Source organism: Channa argus, chromosome 16 (assembly GCF_033026475.1).
Source record: "Channa argus isolate prfri chromosome 16, Channa argus male v1.0, whole genome shotgun sequence".
Lineage (NCBI taxonomy): Eukaryota > Metazoa > Chordata > Actinopteri > Anabantiformes > Channidae > Channa > Channa argus.
Genome location: NC_090212.1, coordinates 9080214 through 9099574, shown reverse-complemented (window position 1 = coordinate 9099574; position 19361 = coordinate 9080214). Strand labels below are relative to the sequence as shown.

Sequence of the window (19361 nt, the reverse complement as noted above, 5' to 3'; positions counted from 1 at the left end):
GTTGAGGTGCTTTATCTGCTTATAATACAGCTTAAGAAGACTACAATATGGAAATCATCAGAGGTAATTTAGACGACATTTCGCGACCCGCGTCGAGTGAACAAACAGGTAGCCGTGTGTCTAGCGTGTCAATGCCACATAGTGACAGAATTTGTCCTACACCTCCATTCGCCCTTGTTGTTTTGACCAATGATGCAGCTGATATTCAGGTAATTACGTCAAGACGATACCTGGGGACAAAATCCAAAATGATAATAATAATAATAATAATAATAATAATAATAATAATAATAATAATAATAATAATAATAATATAATAATAACAATAATAATTTTCAATAACTTTGAAAAAAAATCATTGCAGATCCAGAGCTGCTCAGAAGAGGCTGTAGACAAGTCCTCAACAAAAGGTCCTGACAGAGGTATGTTATCTTTTTTTATTATTATTATTGTCGTTCTCAGTTTTAGGATGGCTTTATTATACACCACTTTGTGGCCTCGTGAATTATGGTTTAGGTCACTGTAACTTTGATGTTAACGATAAAGAAAAGGAAGATTCCAAGCTACGGGGAGCCTATGAGGAAATGAGACGACTCGATAAAATGCTGTCTGCAAAGATCTCCAAAGAAAAACAAGTCAAGCGTCAAAGGAGAGAACTTCATGCAAAACTTTGGCAAGATCTCATGGTAAACACAGTCTTTGTTTTATTCCAAGTAGGCTCTTCATCATTGACTTGGCCGGTATAACCAAACACGTCTCATAGCTTCTAATGTTGTACTCTAAATATTTCTTCAGCAAAATAAGCCCAAAGGTTATTCTGAGTGTGCCCATGAAGTTGTGAACACAAGACTGTTTTTAGCTCTGGAAGCACCCGATGGTAAGCAATGACAGAAGTGAACACCAAAAGATATTTTAAAAAGTGGGAACTATCTAAACTCTGATTCATCCTAAAGGTACAGAAGACGAGAAGACCTCTGTGTCTGTGTTTGAAACTCAGATTCCTGATTGTGACAGTGAAGCCCAACCTTTCAAGCAAAGTGAGTTATGCTTAGTTCGACTATATCCCCATGTTAAGACTGAATATTAAAGTCTATGTTCTCAGATGTATTGCCTAGATTGTGCACTTGAGGGTGCCATGTGCTTAGGAAAATGACATCAGTATATAGGCCAGTTGTTATTTTCCACTTCATTTTACCTTTGTGCATATGGCACAATAAGTCAGAAATTACAGCTGTTCTCTGGAAGTGAGTGCAAAACAGTTTATCCCTATGCCACTAACAAACAATTTCCTGATCAAGATATTGTGGCTCTTTATTATTATTTATTCCGTAAGGAAAAAACAATTTTTTCCCCCACAGGAACTGTGAGGAATTCAATGAGTTGCTCTGTTCAGAGTTACACTGATTCTATGTGGGCTTGAAGTATGGTATTTCTACCCACTATGCTACTTTACAGAGCTAATATTAAAATAGTACATTTCAAAATAGATTGTAATTATTTTATTTCAAAATTATCTGGGCCACTGGAAAATGTGTGGATAATGTGTTGGAATAACTCCTGGGTGAAAAATGAATGCAGAAGTTCATAATTTCTGTAACTTTATTTAGCAACGTGTTAATGTACCTATTAGATCTCTGGGTTCTTCAAAGTTTAACTTCTGGAATTTAAAACATGGCTTGTGTGACAGGTGAAAAGAGGCCAGACAACTTAACAAAGTCATTTGAATTAGGCTATGAAAAGACTGGGGAAGAGCAATTTGAAAGCAGCCACTGTGGCTCCTCCAAAGGCAAGAAAAAGGACTTTGTCAAGAGAAACATTGAGGTATGTCAAAGTTCATGCCAGGCCAAATGCAGCATATCGCATGACTTAGTGCAAGTCTCTCAATTGTTTGTTTTTCCCAGTGAGGAAAATGTTTGCCTGTAGTTTTAAGCTTAATAAGGCACCACTGGAAAGAATTGATATGTTATGCAAATAATGATTTTAAATGCTTTTTCCCCAAATGTTGTGTAACATAATAGGCAGTAGGTGGTGAGGAGGGCCAAGTGCTTTTAACTCAGTCAGAGAAAAAACGTCTGGCCGAGCTTCTCAGAGAAATAGAAGAAGAGGAAGAGGACTGTGCCAGAGGCGGAGACAGTGAGGTAGGCTGACATAAGGCCCTACATGACAACATATGCCTTAGGATGAGTCTCTCTGTCTTAATACGTCCTCCTAATGTTCACAGGTTTTATGGTGAGCAAAAATGATCCCATTCACTTGCTTTTGTGGCCAACATTGAAATTATTTTACATAATAAATTGTTTCTTTTTCTTATTTGTCAGAAAGTGTGTCCTTACCTAACATTTGACCATCTGAATGATATTATTAAATGCATTCTTTAAAAACTAAGCCAACCTTGGCCCACAACGTAGCACACAGAGTAACACTGGTCACATGTCCATGTTTTGATTACTGCTTGGCAGCTGACAGTCTCTGGGCAGAAGATTCTGACTTATCAAACAGTTCAGATTATGCACCAGATGTGAAGAGCCATATGCAGTTCAAATGGAATGACGCACGTCATGGATTCATTTTATAATTAAAGTTTTATAACAAGTGACTCTGTGGTGCTTCTGTAATATTCAGGAGCCACTAGATTTCCTATAACCTGACCCGAAGCCACCATACAGTTGCACATGCAGTAAGGGTGACCTTCAAGGCAAGACAATAAGACCTTTTGTTTCCCTTGGATGATTCATCTTAGACCTTGTGTAACCTAAATCAGAAGACTCAGTCACTGTGAACCAACCTATAAATCCTGATTTCAAATGGTTTTACCTTCACATTTAGTTTGCTTCAGTAGTGCTTTTGGCAGCTGTGAGGCCAGTGTGAAGTCAGATGGGATGAACCCTGTTGGTAAGCGAGAAGGATCATACTCTAATACATACTTAGGACAGCTTGCCAGGAGTTTCCTTTATGTCTTGCTGCTCTTTTAATGGCATTTTTTCCAAACTGAGGGGAGTGCAGATGCTCTGTTTGGCTGCATGAATATTTCCTGTTATTGCAATACATGCTAGTTGAAGGGCTGTAATAGAGCAAGCACATTATTTATGTCACTTTGGCAGCGTTGCATCTTTAGTTCTGAGGGCTTCACCCCTGGGCTGAATCCCTCAGGACACATGAACCTCCAGCTGCTGCTCACTGTTTGCCTCACACTCTTTTTGAATGCCACTGACTCTTATCCTAACAAACTCCACAGTTTTATGTAGTTGTGGCAATAACTCAGCAGCAGTCACTAATCATGAAACATTTTATTTGCTGCAGTAGTGAAGCACTGCCATTCATATGAGCTCTGTTTAATACTATAGAAAAATGGTCTGCTACAGTAAACCTTTGGGATGGCTAAAGTAACTCGAATACAACTAATTTGTGGAAGCGAAACATTAACCAGTGTCATCGTAATCTAATTTGTCTCACTAAAGGCTTTGCTCTGCCTAATAAACAGACCATTCGTTCTTGTTGTTTTGTAACGCTAGTTTTATTAGCTCCTCCTTCACAGCGTTCAGATGTTACAGCTGTGCTCTTCATAGATATGTGATTTAGAATGATGATAGCCTTATTGCAACATCTTATCTCATCATTGAGCTGTGATGATCTCACCACCCACCCACTGTTTCCCATAGGATATAATGGGAATATGACTGTGAGGAGGAGGCAGTTGTTAGATTATATGCATTTAATGTGGTTGACATGCTGTTTGGAGGAAAGCGATCAGCTGTCACTAACCCTGAGGTACCTTTTTAGGTGTCCCGGTACAAAGTTGCAAAATAAGCAATTGATAGAAATCGCTCAGATATTTATATTGGTACAGAGTAACTTATTTCAATTAAACTTCTTTCAGGAGGACATGTGGGCTGTGTCAGTCCTGACAGGCCAGGTTTACACCCCAGAACCCTCTGACCTCGAGCAGCTCATTGATATTGACTCCAAAATGCGCCTGTTTCTTCCTACCAAAGAATTTCTCTCAACACAAAGCTCCTACACAGACTTTGCATTGACCAGGGTATGTATTCAACATTACCACAGCACTATTTGCAAAGTGTTTTGACAGAGCACCATCATACTCTATCCTTGGCCAAGGTCAAGGTCAGCTTACTTGGGGATTGATGGCAACATCTTGTAAAATCTTTTGTTACAGACCTGCAGGGAGTCAAATGAAAAACAAAATGCCCCACTTGTCCATCTCATCTCTAATCTCACTGTATTTTCCAGGCCAGATGACATGCTCTTTATTTGTGTTGTCTGTCGATGCAGACTGATGTTTCTGAAGTCAACCAAGGGTGCCATTTTTTATTATCATTACTGGATGCATACAAGGAAAAACTGCAGTACTTGAATCCCAGTGCTGGAATAAGACATGATCTTTGTCATAATGGTTGGAATATTTTTGTGGCTGGTCTAAGTGTCCTACTTTCCCACTGTAAATCTACTGAGGCATTCATCTGTAACTATATGGAAATGGCAGTAAAATGAAACTCATTCAAAGTCAGTTGTTTTGTGCCACTGAGGTATCAGTTTAGATTACAAGGATTCTCAGTATTTCCACGTTGATATTAGCCAGGCAGATATGAGGACTGATATTAGCTTATTTCGTGTTGGTATCAGTGCATACTCAGGCTAACAAGACATAAGGTGCTGTACAAATTGTGAGGACATTTAAAAAGATTATCATGGACAGTATAATCATATGGCAAGTTGATTTTGCAGCTGTGAAATTATTATGCACTATCAGGGTCACAATAAAAACAAACAAAACACATTTCAAAGGATCTGTTTGAAGATTATCCGCCAACACATGTTCCAAAAAGTGTCTGACGAAAGGATGCATCCAAATTTGTTCAGTATATAAAGGTCAAATGAGTAGTGAATTTATTAACTGGTTGATTGAAAGAAACATGCATGTAATTATTTTTTATAATCAAATCATCATTTAAGACCAAAAAAAAAAAAAAAAAAGATTCCAGGTTCTCATATGTGAACATTTACAGCTTATTTTGGTCTTTTATAAAAATATTTAAAAATAATAACTATAATTATAATAGTTGGAGAAAACACAGACTTCTAAGACTTCAGCTTGTAAAATTGTGTTTAACATTTATCAATGTTTTGTAACATTTTGGAGAGAAAATGATTGGTTGACAAATCTAAAAATAATTGGTAGATTATTCACTAAAACCAGCTGTACTTAGAAGCTTGAAACACTGCAGAGGAACACACAAGGGCAGTTCTTCAGATTTGAAAGAATATGGCATAAAGAATCTTGTAAGTGTACTTTAACTCATATGATTCAGCTTTATTTATTCCACCGAGAACAGATTGATCCCAATCAGATGTATGGGGGGAGTTTTTGAATAAAGAAATTACTACTGCAGCTTGACATTCCTAAAGTTTTATATACAAATGTTTAAATAAGCTACAGTGACCGAACTGGTGTTATGGGTAAATGAGTACAAGACTGTCATTCTTCGTTAATTGTGGCTTTTGCCTTAAGACAATCCTCTTTTGTGTAAGACTTTCCCCAGATGACGTAAAATGGACTTATGCCCAATACTACAAAACTATGATGTTACTGCACAGCTGGATGTTACTTTCTGTAACCTACTTTCCCTCCCATCCCACCCTTTAATCATCTTGTCTGATTAGGAGTTTTTAAGAAAGGAAAATTCAGCATCATTTATCCATCCATCATCTGCTCTCATTAGTACTGAGAGGCTACTTTTTCAAGTGATGTCAAATATGAGATAAACATCCCTCCATCTGTCCATATATTATCTTTAACCATTTATTAACTTTCGCTGGCTTGCTGGAGCCTATCCCGCTGTCACTGACAGAGAGGCCGGATGCACCTTGGACAAGTTCAAGTCTATCTCAGGGTTGACATATAGGTTAGGGACAGACAACCAATATCACTTACAGTCACACCCATTGAGCATTTGGAGTCACCAGTTAACCTCACCGCATGTTTTAAGAAACAAAAAGGTGGCAGCTGAACCTAGTGGCAGTGACATTAAGTTGTTGTCTTTTAGGCAAATGTTTGTACATGATTCACATGGTGTTTTGATAAAAAGAAATGGAAAGGCTGGTCAACACAGTACTTGCAGGTCTTATAAAGTAGTTTATTTTCCCAGTTGACCTCTTTCAGGTCAGTCATTTCTTCTACATCAGCTGCTATGACTCTTAAAGGTGGTCTTAAAAGTAAACATGCTTTTGTTTTGTGGTTGCCTTTCTTCTCAGCAGTAGCTTGCACCAGTCAGTTATAATTGAAGACATTTGGAAACCACTGAGGAACCTGCTTGTTAGCCTGTTCATTCCAGAGGCATCTCTAATATAAACAGAATAGATGAGCATATTTCTGTTTCAACACCACTAAAACTGTTTTTCCCAACGATATTAAATCATGGCCTGCATTTACTTGTTTCTATGTTTTACATGGAAGAAGGTGTTTTTCACCGCTCCCTAGTGAGCACTTGCTCACAAGGATTGGTCAGGGCTTGAATCTGTGACTTCAGAACTTGTCTGCATTCTTTCCCAATAAGACAAGAGTGATATTCTAATGAAAAAGCATCCTGTAATTCATGTGCATTAACCTTTGTCTCTTGCTTAAGCCTGTGGGGTGGATATAGTCAGCAAGGCCTGGCATCGAACAGCCCCCCCCTCAGAACCTAATTACAGGCCTAGTGGAGGTAGATGAGTGCCAGGTTCAGAAAAGAACAAGGCTTCTCCTTTCATGTGGCCATATAAACATAGGCAGAAAGGCAAAGTAAGACATTTTTCTATAAGTGCCATACATGGTCTGGTTTTCAGAGTTACATCTTTAGCAGTAACGCCCATCAGTGCCCTGGGATCAACTATTTTTCACTGAAGTGGAAATTTATTTTGGTGACAGATGCATATTATATTGTACTGTGTAGGGCATAGAAAAATACATGTCATAATGCTATGAACCAAGGTTGTGTGTTTGTGGAAGCATTGTATTACTTATCACATAGCCACAAAGTGAATCATGTGAAAGTCTTAATTGGAAAAAAAAGATTGTTTTCTTTGCCTTTGGTTCTTTTCCGATTTTTCTGATGATAGGAAAAAGGTCAGGTAGCTACAAACCCCTTAATGGCTTGGATTGAGTGGAATCAAAAAGGAACTTTAAACACTGTTTTTCTTGGACACTGCTCATATTGTACTTATGACAGCATTGCTCATTTTGCATTCTTCATTGTTCTCCTCTTTTCTCAGGCTTTAGCTGAAATACACTTAGTGTCATTAAAAACATCTGTTGGCACATAGAATTAATGTACAGTACACCCCTCCTGCTTTACCACTGTGTGGTAATAACTGCACCACCCAGAGCTTGATGCCAGAAGAAGGGATTCTGTCATGATATTTGTTGGTGTTGGGTGTTTGGTGACATTGATGTGTAAGTGTGCGTGCATGTGCTGTGTGTTTCACAGATTACAATTACATATGGCATTCTCCTAATTTTAGCTACAATGAAAATTAATGAATGATATTTTTGGTTTTACGTTATTGTCCTGTTGTATTTAATTGTGTCAGATTCCTCCCTAGTCAGCAGGGCTTCAGCTTCTTGTGTGTTTGCATAGTGACACCAGCTGTGTCAGCTGTGTTTTTGTTGTGTATTGGTTGTCTATATTTTGATGTAGGAGTATGAGGTCACTTTGTCTGGTTGCTGATGAGCACCCATGATTTTAACTACAGCAAAAGTTAAGTGAGAGAGCAGAGTTTTTATGTAGGAAACACCCTTTTGACCAACATAATGTGGTCAACACACAGTTTGTATATTTCTCTTATTTCATCCGGTCATATAATTAAACAGCTTTAGAATAGTTTTGATGATGTTATGTGAATTTAAAATGTAGTTTATTTTAGTTTTAAATAAGTGAATGTAGTTGAATTCATGACAAAAGGAGATGAGTGTATATTCATGAAGGTAATAAATGTGGTACAGTAGTGTACATATGCCAGGGCTTAAAAAACGCAGTAAAATCAGAAATAGTAAATAAAAAGCAATTATTAGCAGAACAATGTGTTTTCTTCAATAGTAATAGCAGAAGGAGGATAAAATAAACATTGGCTTAGTTCAGGATTTTGCACTCCCACACTAGCAATCAACTTTGCAGTGAATGGGCGTTTTATATTTTACTGGTGTGAAAACATGCAAAAAATGAAAAGTCTTAATCTTTGTAGCCTGTGTGGCTTGCTTATCGTATAGCTGGACATCTGCATGTTGAGAATTGCAATGTCAGGTTTCTCATGTGGCATACTTGGTGATTTTCACAAGGTTAACTTGGCTAAAAAGAATAGACTCCGCACCCTTCCCCACCCTGTAATTCCCATGAGACCCAGTTTATTGTCTTCTTATAAATGCCTCTCCCTCTGGTGTTATCCACAGCAGCAGTTGTGTTAAGTGGTTTCAAAAGGCTTTCCTTGTCATGGCTGAGATCTAACTTTTAACTGTTCCACTTATTATGACGTTTCATAATGGATAATTTTGCCACAAAGTCATCTGCTACCAATAAACAAACCTTAAAATATTCACTAATCTCACTCTCTGTGACTCCAATTAAATAACACTTAAAGGTTTTAAAAATATTAACACACTGACTTTGTATTATTCTAATAGTTTAATTCTATTTTAAAATAACAGTTACTTACTTTCCAATATTTAGATGGCGAGGCCATGGTTAAATTTTCTTATTATAGAGATAAGAAACCAGAGAACTTGGCACTGTCTGAAGGTGACAAAATGTAACTCTGGTAACACAGGTGCACACAAAATCAATCAAAGGATCCAGAGAGAGAGAAATATGCATAAGATGATGATTAAAATGTGTCTCCATTAGTGAAAAATGATCACTTATGTAAAGTCTTTATGAGTCTGCTTTATTAATGCAAAGACAAGTGCAAAGAAATTAAAGCAGAGAGATAAATGACTGGCACCACACACACTGATCCTATATAGACATTTGAGTGTGTCCATAATCAACTTTTGCTGGAGTATATCACCATAAACAGTCCAGTACTCCACTTCTTGCAAAAATATGAATTCATTTAAGTTTGTTGTCATGCAAAATTTAATTTGTTCACATACCCAAAAATAAATAAATAAATAAATAAATAAAAGAAAATAGAAAAGAAAAGTAAAAGCAACTTGTTGTGATTTCATACATATATTACTTTATTTCTAAACAATGAAGTTACACCACATCATTAGCAGCTGTAATGTAGGACAGATATTGTGCTTAACAATACACAGAACATGTCACCAAGGGACAAGTAGTGCACAGAGATGCCTGGATGTTTTTCCCTCCAGATGCTTTTGATAAATATTTAACATGGTTTGTTTCTACAGTTCCTTTGTTCAAATTTATTTTGTCTGTGTCATATTTTGGCAAACACATAAATTGCCTTACATTTGTGTAGTGATGCTGGGTGGGGAGGATTTTAGGAGTCTCTGTTAACCACAGTAAAATGTTTATAGTGGTTTGAAGCGATCCCAGATGCAAAACGAAAAGTTAAAACAGGTCAAACATATTTCTACCTGTGATTGCTCTTTGGATTATACTGGAGATAGTGAGAATACACAGGTGGTGTCGATATTTGAACCCACTATTACATTCAGCATGCGTTTTTGATCTGTGATTGCTCCAGACCACCCCCAGTTTTGGAAAAAAAAAAAAAAAGCCCAGATGATCTGCAACTGAATCTTCTAATACTTGTTAAGTAATTATCAATATATCTAATACCTTTGACCTACTTAGGAGAAAAAAAGACAACTTGAATATGAACAAATATTACATGTGGGGCATTAGTAAGATGGTGCTATAGAAACCTGATATTAGCTCTCATGGAGTTGTATTAGATAGATCTGAGACCTAAGTATACAATGGGGGGGGGGGGCTTTGGTATGTTAGGCCTATGCCTTTTGATTGGGATGAGTGGTTTGAGATAAAAACATAACTTTGTATTACCTTGGTACAAGTAGGTACAATACATAACATGCATAGCAAACATCTGTGTTACAGCACCTCTTCTTCAGAACTTGGGAGGGGAATACAGGTTGTAGCTGGCAAATGTCAGCCAGAGACACACAGAATGATATAGGGGGGAGAGAGGGAAGCTAAGAGACTGTCATAGCATAGCGTCCGAAGAGCTCTCTCAAGCTGTGGCTGGGAGTGCTCATAGCAAGGCATGTGGACAGGCCTTGGCAGGTAGCCTGCATCCACGTGGCACAGCTAGAGCTCCTATTATACTTCAGATTCACAGAGAAACAGAGTGCGAGAACGCAAAGAGACACTGAAAGAGAAATAGGAAAGTGTGTTATTCTGGACAGCACCAGCCGTATCTTGGTGAGTCAGCATGACTGGCTGCCTTTCATCATAACACCACTGTCCGATTAAAGCGTGTAGCTAAGGGTCAATAACAAGATCAGAGGAGGTTATAGTTCCATGTCAACAGAAATCCATTTCTAGTTAAGTAATCTGTTACAGCGAGATACCAATATTCAGGTTCACTTTTGTAATGCACACATAGAACTATGCTATGTTTGTAAAGATAAGAATCTTCATGTTTTGTAAACACAATGTCCAAGCTACAACCATACTGTATTATTGCATTGGTTGTTGTATTATTGCAGATGCTACTTGCATTTTGTTTTTTGATATAAATAGGGTGGATAAAATATTAGCAAGACATTTTCTAACCAAAGAAGTACTACAGTATATAGTAGTTTTAAATAAATACATTTGGTAAAAACTTTAAATTTTATTCCACTGCATTAGATGTGTTAATGAACTGGTGATTCAGTGCACAACAACATGCTGATTTTATTATTTCCAATGCATTTTTTTCAATAACTGACATAATGTGACCAACAGACATTTTTAATATAACAAAGGCTCCTAAAATCGAGGCCAATGAGCCATTTTGTGGCTACTGCAAGCTGAAACAGATTGCTGTTTCAAATGTTGGCCAACGTCCACATCACATAAGTGTTTTTCAAGGAAAATTCACTGAACCATTAATTTTCCTTTGTTTAGTTTGTGTAACTGTTTTCACAGGGTTTGCAAAAAAAAGAAGAAAAATTCCCAGAACTCCGTTTTCTTTCCTATGAAATGCATCTTCCTGATTACAGCTAGTTTGAAGATGGAATGAAAAACTTGGTTGAAAAGCCCACACATTACAAATTAGTTTGTTTTTCACATGCTGTTAAGTAGCTTTTATTAATGTTTATGAATTCACCATTGCTTCTTTAGGTCGGTTGCCTCAAAATATGTTGACTCTGTTTTGCTTGTCTCAAGTATGTGAACATGGGTCATTAAACCCGTTAGTCTGACTCAGAGTAGCTCTACTAAACACTTTCTGCTAGAAGAAACCTGAGACCAGTATGGGTCTGTTATACACAAAGATGCATAAGAACATTGATGGATGATGAAGACCCAATAATTGTGGTTGTTCTTCAAATCATTTTTTGTTGCTCTTGCTGTGTATGAGGTATATCGAAGAATGCATCTGCATGATACAACCCAGCTGTCATATTTGGCAAGTCACACGACAGATGCAACCCACAACAAAGCAGAGAGGATGCTCCAGGCTATTAAATGCTCAATGGCTTCCTCCACTGTCTAACAAAAACAGTATGATTGATGGGATGTAAATGTGTGTTCCTTTAATGGGAACATCAATACATATACCACTCACTATTGCTTAGTGTTAGACATCCAAAATTTGTTTTAAATTGATTTAAAGTGAAATGTTTGGCATAGAACAATCCACAGGATTTTTCCCATTTCATCACTTTGGACACCAGTGGATCATCCATTAGCCACTGCAGCTGTTTTACAGTCAAATGCCATGACAACCTCTGGATGGAATGTAATGCTATTATGTAAATACACAAGTTTGATTACACGACATGAATTAAAAATGGATGCTTGATTAAAGTTATTTTTAGTTGTACAGGTAGTATTCCAACATAGATTTTGCCCAAACATAAGTTTGGAAAGCAGAAGTACAAAAAAGAACATCTTCCCTTGAGTCGTCACATCATACATCAGGGACATTTTCTTCAGTTGTAATAACATTTGTTCATAAGTTGCACTTGGGAGCCAACTATTTCACATTTTCATTGCGGCATTTCACATCAACTGTTGACACTGATGCAAAATCTAATTCCAAAGCATTCATGTGATATTTCATCAATTGGCTGACATACGTCTCTCTTACAGCTAATTAAGTTTGCTATGTTTTCATACTTAAGGGAAACAAAGTCCAGGTCTATGAGGCCTAGCTCCGAGCAGTCTCGTGACCCAGATAGGTGATATGATTATTGGAGATCTTCCACAGAATGTCAAGTGGCTGTTTGGAGGAGAGCCAATTACCAGAATTTTGCTGATGTTCAGATAAGCAGAAGGCTTCTTCTGTTTGGACGTCACTCATTCTAACCTCATATGAAGTTCAAGCAATGTAACATTCCAACAGAAGAAGCACAAATATCACAATGTTATAGAACAATTGCTGGAGTCTATTAAGGTTAAGAAATATTATTCCATCAGTTTTCTCCAAGATGTGAGTCATTACTACACTTTCACTGGCACAGGAGCAAAGACTAATCTTGCTTGGCTTTGCCAGTGCCTTGGAAATAGATCTGAAATTTTTGCATTTCAGATGTTATTATTGCTGCTTAATCAATTATATATTTAGGACCTTGTGAACAAAGTACTGCAAATCAAAAGTTAGGTCTTTTATAAAACAGTCAACATTTATACTGATCGTCCATAACATTATGATCCCAGGCAGATGATGTGAATAACATTTATTATTATTTTTACAATGGCACCTGGAAGTGAATGGAATATATTAGGCAGCAAGTGAATATTTTGTGTCTGAAGTTGATGTGTTGGAAGCAGAAAATATGGTGAAATGTGAGGATTTGAGTGACTTTGACAAGGACTAAAATTGCAGTTCTTGTGGAATTTTCACAGTCTGTTGTGGTCACACCTTCCTATTATTGTCCAAGGAAGGAAAACTGGGGAACTGGTGACAGGGTCAAGGGTGGCCAAGGATTATTAATGCACATAGGGAGCAAAAGGCTGGTCTGTGTGAAAGAGCTACTGTAGCTTAAGTTGCTGAAAATGGTAATGGTGGTGTCAGTAGAAAGGTGTCAAAACACATAGTGGATCATAGTTTGTTTCATGGTGCGTATCTGTGTTCACAGACAAAAGCACCTTCGATAGGTATGAGCATCAAAGCAGGACCATGGAAAATGGAAGATGGCGGCCTGGTCTAATGAATCAAGTTTTAAATCATGAGACAATATATTACAGTCAACTTTTGTTAAGGCTATGGCAATGCTGATGTGTGTGTGTGTGTGTGTATATGTACTATGTTTGTATGTATATGTATATATATATATATATATATATATATATATATATATATATATATATATATATATATATATATATATATATATATATATATATATATATATATATATATATATATATATGTATATGTATATGTATATATATATATATATATATATATGTATATGGTATATATTTGGGTTCCCTTCTGAGTTACAACATTACTATTACTATGACAGAAGATCTAAGTCTATCACAGAGATAAGAACAAGGCAAATGTTAAGAAAAGTAATGCTTTTAGCTGTAATCAGGGTCAGATTGGAATGGTTCTTTTTAATCCACAGTGTTATTTTAGCCAAAGGAAATTTGTAAGAAACTAGCATACAGTAAAATTCATTCACATTTTTTTCAATGATAGCTTTACCAATTCCTTGTTGGCTTGCAGACAATTTGAAAATAGTAGATAGTTTCTGAAAAGTATTACAAGAGTCGTTTCCATATTAAATAAACTCTTTCTCCCAAAGAGCTTTGATCTTTTTTAGAAACATGCATTTAGTGGTGTAAGGATAGTGGTAAATCTAGACTTTAATTTTTATTTTTCCTGGTTGGAATGCTGTGTTTCTCACTCTTGTGCATGACAGAGACAGAGTCTGATCATGTCGCGGTCCTGCCTTTTGTAGTCTGGATGAGTGACTCTAAACTGAAGGGCTCTAATAACTACCACTTAAAAGAGGCTTCAGATAGAAGCTGTCATTATTTCCCTATAGGGAGACAGAGGGCACTTCTAGGTTAGGCCACACACACGTAGGAAAAATCTTAGGAGTTTCTTGTTTTGCCATGATTTAAATATTAAAGTTAAGTCACAGTCTAAGATCTGTGTGAATGCAATACGTGATATAAGCCCAGTAGACATGTCTGTTTTGCTAATTAACCAGAGCAGAAGCATTCATTCTTTTCTCAAAATACCGGCTCATCTTAAGCAAACTCCCCTCCTTGGGTTTAACTAAGATTACATGGCATCATAAATATGTCACAACAGATTTACTAACTCATGGTGTTCTAAGTTCATAATTTCTACTGGGTCCCACTGTCTCCAGTAACCAATTCCCTAGTGAGATGTCAACATTTTCTGAAGTGTCCATAAATTTTAACAATATTAAGTCACAAATACGCCTGCCTGGCATCAAGACCAACCAATTGAGATGGAGATTTCAACCACATGGTATTGGACTGACACTCCAAACAGTTCTGCGGTTGGCAACATCGGACCCAACAATTTCTGCAGCTTTTATAGAGTAACTGTAGTTTTAAATACACAAGTTCACTACCACAGGTCATTTATGGGCCAGTCTCTGCAGTATTATACATTTGGCTACATTGTTCCAAATTATAAAGAAATAAATGGTGAGTGGGTAAAGATGTTACCAGTTTGATCCATCCTGAGAGATGGATCAAGTGGTACATTTTTTCTTTACATTAACTGGTCATCACAGTACATCTGCGGAAGCTATTCCATCATCTTGGCATTTCAGTATCATTGCAGTACATCACACACTTAAAAATCTGGGCTAAACCTGACATTGTTCTCTGTCTGTGACGAAGCCTCAGTAAAAAAAATTATTCATCCGGTTATCGGAAAGTACAGTTTTTCACTTATCAGCTGTCCACTGATAGTCCTCCAGGCGTGACTCTCCAGTTTCCTCCTGACCCAATTTGAGAGTTTTCTTTGGATACAGCTAGTGGTTCACTGTGTCAAGCCTGTACATGTGGATGCCATAATTGTTTCATTTATGTTGGACCCCATGTACGCCATATCCCTAGCTGAAGTGTTAGACTTTGTTAGATTTTTTAATGAATAGCAGATTTATGGCAGTGCACTGTCTTCTGTATATTCTTTTCTTGTAGCAACAATATGCTTTAAAAGGATTAACTGCTGTAAAAGAGTTACTGTACTATAGCACTTTAAAGTTTGTGAGCCCTTTAGATTTTTTTCTGTTTATGAACTAAAATATGAACTAAAAAGAATGATTTTCACCAAAGTCCTGAAACTAGATAAGGACAAAAAATTACCCTTATGAATTTCTTTGTGGAAAATTATCCAAACTTAAATATTTGTGTATGAAAAAAAAGTGTGAACCTATGCCTTCAGTGTGACCTCTTTTGCAGCAATAAATTCAAATACAAGTTTGTCAGCCAGGTTTGGAGTCATTTTCCTCCACACAGAACAACTCAGCTTCAACTCAGGGAGGCTGGTGGGCTTCCTTGCACACCATCCTGGGTCCTAAAAATTTGTTGTAATGTTTTGGAGACAGTTTCTATACTAGATTTTAGTTTCTATATAAATAAACTTTTAAAGGTATGTTTACGCATGCACAGCAGTTGTTTAGGGTTGGTGAAAGATTGCTAACCTTAACCTTTAACCTTTTAAGGGCTTTTCTTGCCTGAACCTAACCACACATGACACTGTGGGGCTTTGCATGCACACCACTCACCACAAACACCTCTTTGTAACTTAATTCATTCAAAAAATATGTTTGCATATGTTTACATTCTATACAAAAACATAATAGCATTTACAGCTTAGTTTCACAGAAGCTTCAGAATAATCAACAGCATGTCTACTGGATTACAGTCAGGACTTTGGCCTTTACTAAAACACTGAAATTGTCTGTTGTTGAAATTGTCTTTTAATTATTCTGTGGTAGAAAGAATTGTGTGTCTAGGGTCAGTATTTTGCTACATTATCTACTTTTTGTTGAGTTTCAGGTCAAAGATGGAGGCCTTGACCGGTAGAATTTGCTTGGACAACTCAGAATTCTCCATTTTGGTCTAGAGGCAGCATAGCAGGCCCAAACCGCGATGCTGCCACCAACATGGCTCCTATACTAGAATGAATTGTTTAATCCTCAATAATAATAATAATGCTTTTCATTCAAAACACAAAGTTCTACTTTGATCTCATACATTCACATAATATTTTTCCTCTACTCATCTGGTTTATCTACTTGGCCTTGAGCAAGCTGTGGATGGGGCACAATGTTCATTTTGCAGGGTTTTCCTTCTTCCTTGCAGTGGAAACTATTTTTATTCTATATTATCCTGTGGATCGACTCATAACCATAGCTACTAGACACTGCAAAAGAGACCTTTAGGACGTGAAGACTGTCATTTATCCAGGCAAAGTTGTCTGAAAGTTGAGTCATGGCAGCTGTAATTTCTTTTTGTTATGCAAACAAAAAAGAGGTCCAGTGGCCGTGACTCAACTTCCACATCTTTAGCACATACCACAATAATGACAAGAAAGACATGTGTCTTGGAAAACATTTACACTAATTATTTGCAATGAACTGTTTTTATGGGTTTTATCATTATTTAAATGTTTCCAAGTGAAGGCCACAATCTGTGAGCCCACCACCACATGCAAGATAATAAGTTGTTTGCTCTCTGTGAGAACCAGTACTGTCTGTTGTGTATCAGGACTATGGCTCAGATGTTGCCTGGAAGTGTGATGGGGATGCACAGCCAGGAGAGAAGGTCCTGCAGGATATAAAAGAGAGGAGAGTGCAAGAGAAGCGTCTCCAGGAGATCCAACAGCAGCTGGAGATCCTGGGCCAGGGCCAGGACATGTCTGTAAGTTCAAAGCAGCTATGTTTGTACACGCATGCACGCCACATGCGCACACACACCCACACACACACTCAGTTACATGCACACACTGTCTGTGTGGTGTATTATAGTAACACTTCTTACAGTTTCTATCTATCTGTAGACATGTGTGTGACAAATTATTACAAGCACACAAGTCCTTCTCACAGGGGGGACACTGAAATTGCATGCTATTTTCCAGTCTCTGCAGGTCCAAATGTTTTCCTGCTTTACTTTATTTCACTTTTCTTTCTGTTTGTCCTCCACGGAGTTTGCTCTCATTGCTCTCTCGTATTCTTTGCTGAGATTTGATGTTCACAGTCCAAAGTGTTCCATGGAAACCACTAAGCTCTGTGTGGTTTTAGGAGCCTCTGCAGAGTTACAACCACAGAACTGACAGTCTTTTCCAAAACCGTGTATCTAAAGGCACAACACAAGAATGTTTTAAGAACAAAGGTAGATAGGTCTGATTTCTGGTTTCGCTGACATTTATAACTTGAAATTTTGTTGAGTAGCTTCTCTCTTGTCTTGCACAACAGACTGTTTATTTTGTCACAGTGCTGCTGTCTGTGCAACACAAATTCTCAAGTATTATCCAACACAACAGGTCTTTCACTAATGAACATAAATTAGGCATGATATATGTATGCCTTGTAGAAACATAAAAGATGCCCTTTTTCCTCACAAAGCTTATAAAACACAAAGTGGCAGCCACACCCTTACATCACACAAGGCACCATGCCATACAACCCATCTATTCCTGGCCAAATTGAGGAGAGACAAATGGATTTTTTGCTAATTAAGCCAAGCTTTGTTTGAAGAAACTATTCTTTCATTATTATTGCACATCATCAAAACCCTCAGTCTCTTGACTACTGGTGTTGTTATAGATGCTCTTTGCATTCAGCTGTGTGTCATTGTGGTTTATATACTGTCAGTAAATGATTGAAACCAGCAAGTGACTGCATTGCACACTGTTTATTCTTAGTACAGCCAGGCTTGTATTGTGGTCAGAAAAGATTTACTGTATTTGCACAGAATTTGTCTGGGAGGGCATTCTTAGACTATTTCACACAGTTCCAGTATACTCATAAAGTTGATTTGTAAAACATGTATAACTTAAATGTCTTTTCATAGTCTTTTTTGCGTGTGTGTGCCGATTATGAAGCCTTTGTGCGTTGTACTACAGTAGATAAAAAATGTGATAAGAAAGAGGAGAAAAAAATGTAACGCTTCATTTTTAATGCAGGCATCCCTCTAACACTTGTGTTAAATACCTGTTATAAGTAAAGTATTTCCTCAACATTTTAGTAAAAAATAGGTCTAATCTTTTTTGTGAGAGCCAGAGGTTAGGTTTGTATATACCGTACTGTAAGTTAGGAAAAAGCTGGCCTGACTCTCTCCTACTTGCCACCACACCTTCTTCTAGCCAACATAATTCAACATAACTCACATAATTTAAATTTGACAGTGTGCATTTTGTATTTTCAACAATTTCTTAAATTGTGTTCACAATATAGCGGCAAAACTGCTCTGTATTATTGTGTGTAGCATGTGTTGTGACACAGCACGGACGTCCATGGTGCACCACAGTGCCTCTTTATTGTAGTGCTCTACAGCTAGCAACAGGAGCACTGTAGCATATGTTGCTGTTTAGTACCAAGGTACACTGAATATAAAATCCCCAACCCAGTTGTTTTAACAATTACAACTAGTCATTTAGGAGACGGTTTTATCCAAAGCAATTTACAACTAAGCATCATACACTAGGGACAACTTGGGGGTTCAGCGTCTTGCCTAGGGACACTTCAACTTGAAGCTAGGAGGACCACGAGTCGAACCACTGACCCTGTGCTTTGTGGATGACTGCTCTACCAACTGCAGCATTTATGTTGCAGTTCTCTTCAGAAACCACTGCACCCAGCTGTTTGTAAAGATGAACAGCATGAAACACAGATTCAGTTTTTTGCTTTCTGTTTGTAGTGTTTGGACAAAACATTAGAACCACCTCTTATTATAGTGCACTTTTATAAGGCACTCCACTGTGACCTTAATAATAAAGAGAGAGCGGAATTATCTCCTTTCTGAGAATTTTAACTTAAAAACTGAGAAATTATAACATTGTAAAAATAGAATTAATGGCAGAGCTGCGGTATTGCAATGGGTTAGGGTTAGGGTTAGATAGTACCGGTGTACCTAATAAAGTGGCCAGTGAGTGTACATAGTTTAGATGACTTCATACACAAGTGAGCAAGAAAACTGTTTTTCCATGCTTCCTTACTTTATGATAAAATATTTATC

The 19361-nt window shown here is 37.3% G+C and overlaps 1 protein-coding gene across 4 annotated transcripts in view; it reads left to right on the top strand.

Moving 5' to 3' along the window:
- The first annotated feature begins 47 nt into the window (after nucleotides 1-47).
- Nucleotides 48-19361, top strand: part of fsip1 (fibrous sheath interacting protein 1) — a 28545-nt gene continuing 9231 nt past the window's right edge. Inside the window, exons 1-9 of one of the 4 annotated variants that reach the window (XM_067478781.1) lie at nucleotides 48-209; nucleotides 365-422; nucleotides 547-686; nucleotides 796-877; nucleotides 954-1037; nucleotides 1688-1821; nucleotides 2019-2138; nucleotides 3878-4039; nucleotides 16893-17045. In XM_067478781.1, the coding sequence (XP_067334882.1) occupies nucleotides 48-209; nucleotides 365-422; nucleotides 547-686; nucleotides 796-877; nucleotides 954-1037; nucleotides 1688-1821; nucleotides 2019-2138; nucleotides 3878-4039; nucleotides 16893-17045 (1095 nt within the window). Of the gene's footprint in view, nucleotides 210-364; nucleotides 423-516; nucleotides 687-795; nucleotides 878-953; nucleotides 1038-1687; nucleotides 1822-2018; nucleotides 2139-3877; nucleotides 4040-4174; nucleotides 4984-16892; nucleotides 17046-19361 lie in introns of those variants that run through there. The other 3 variants (XM_067478782.1, XM_067478780.1, XM_067478783.1) reach the window with 3 other exon arrangements.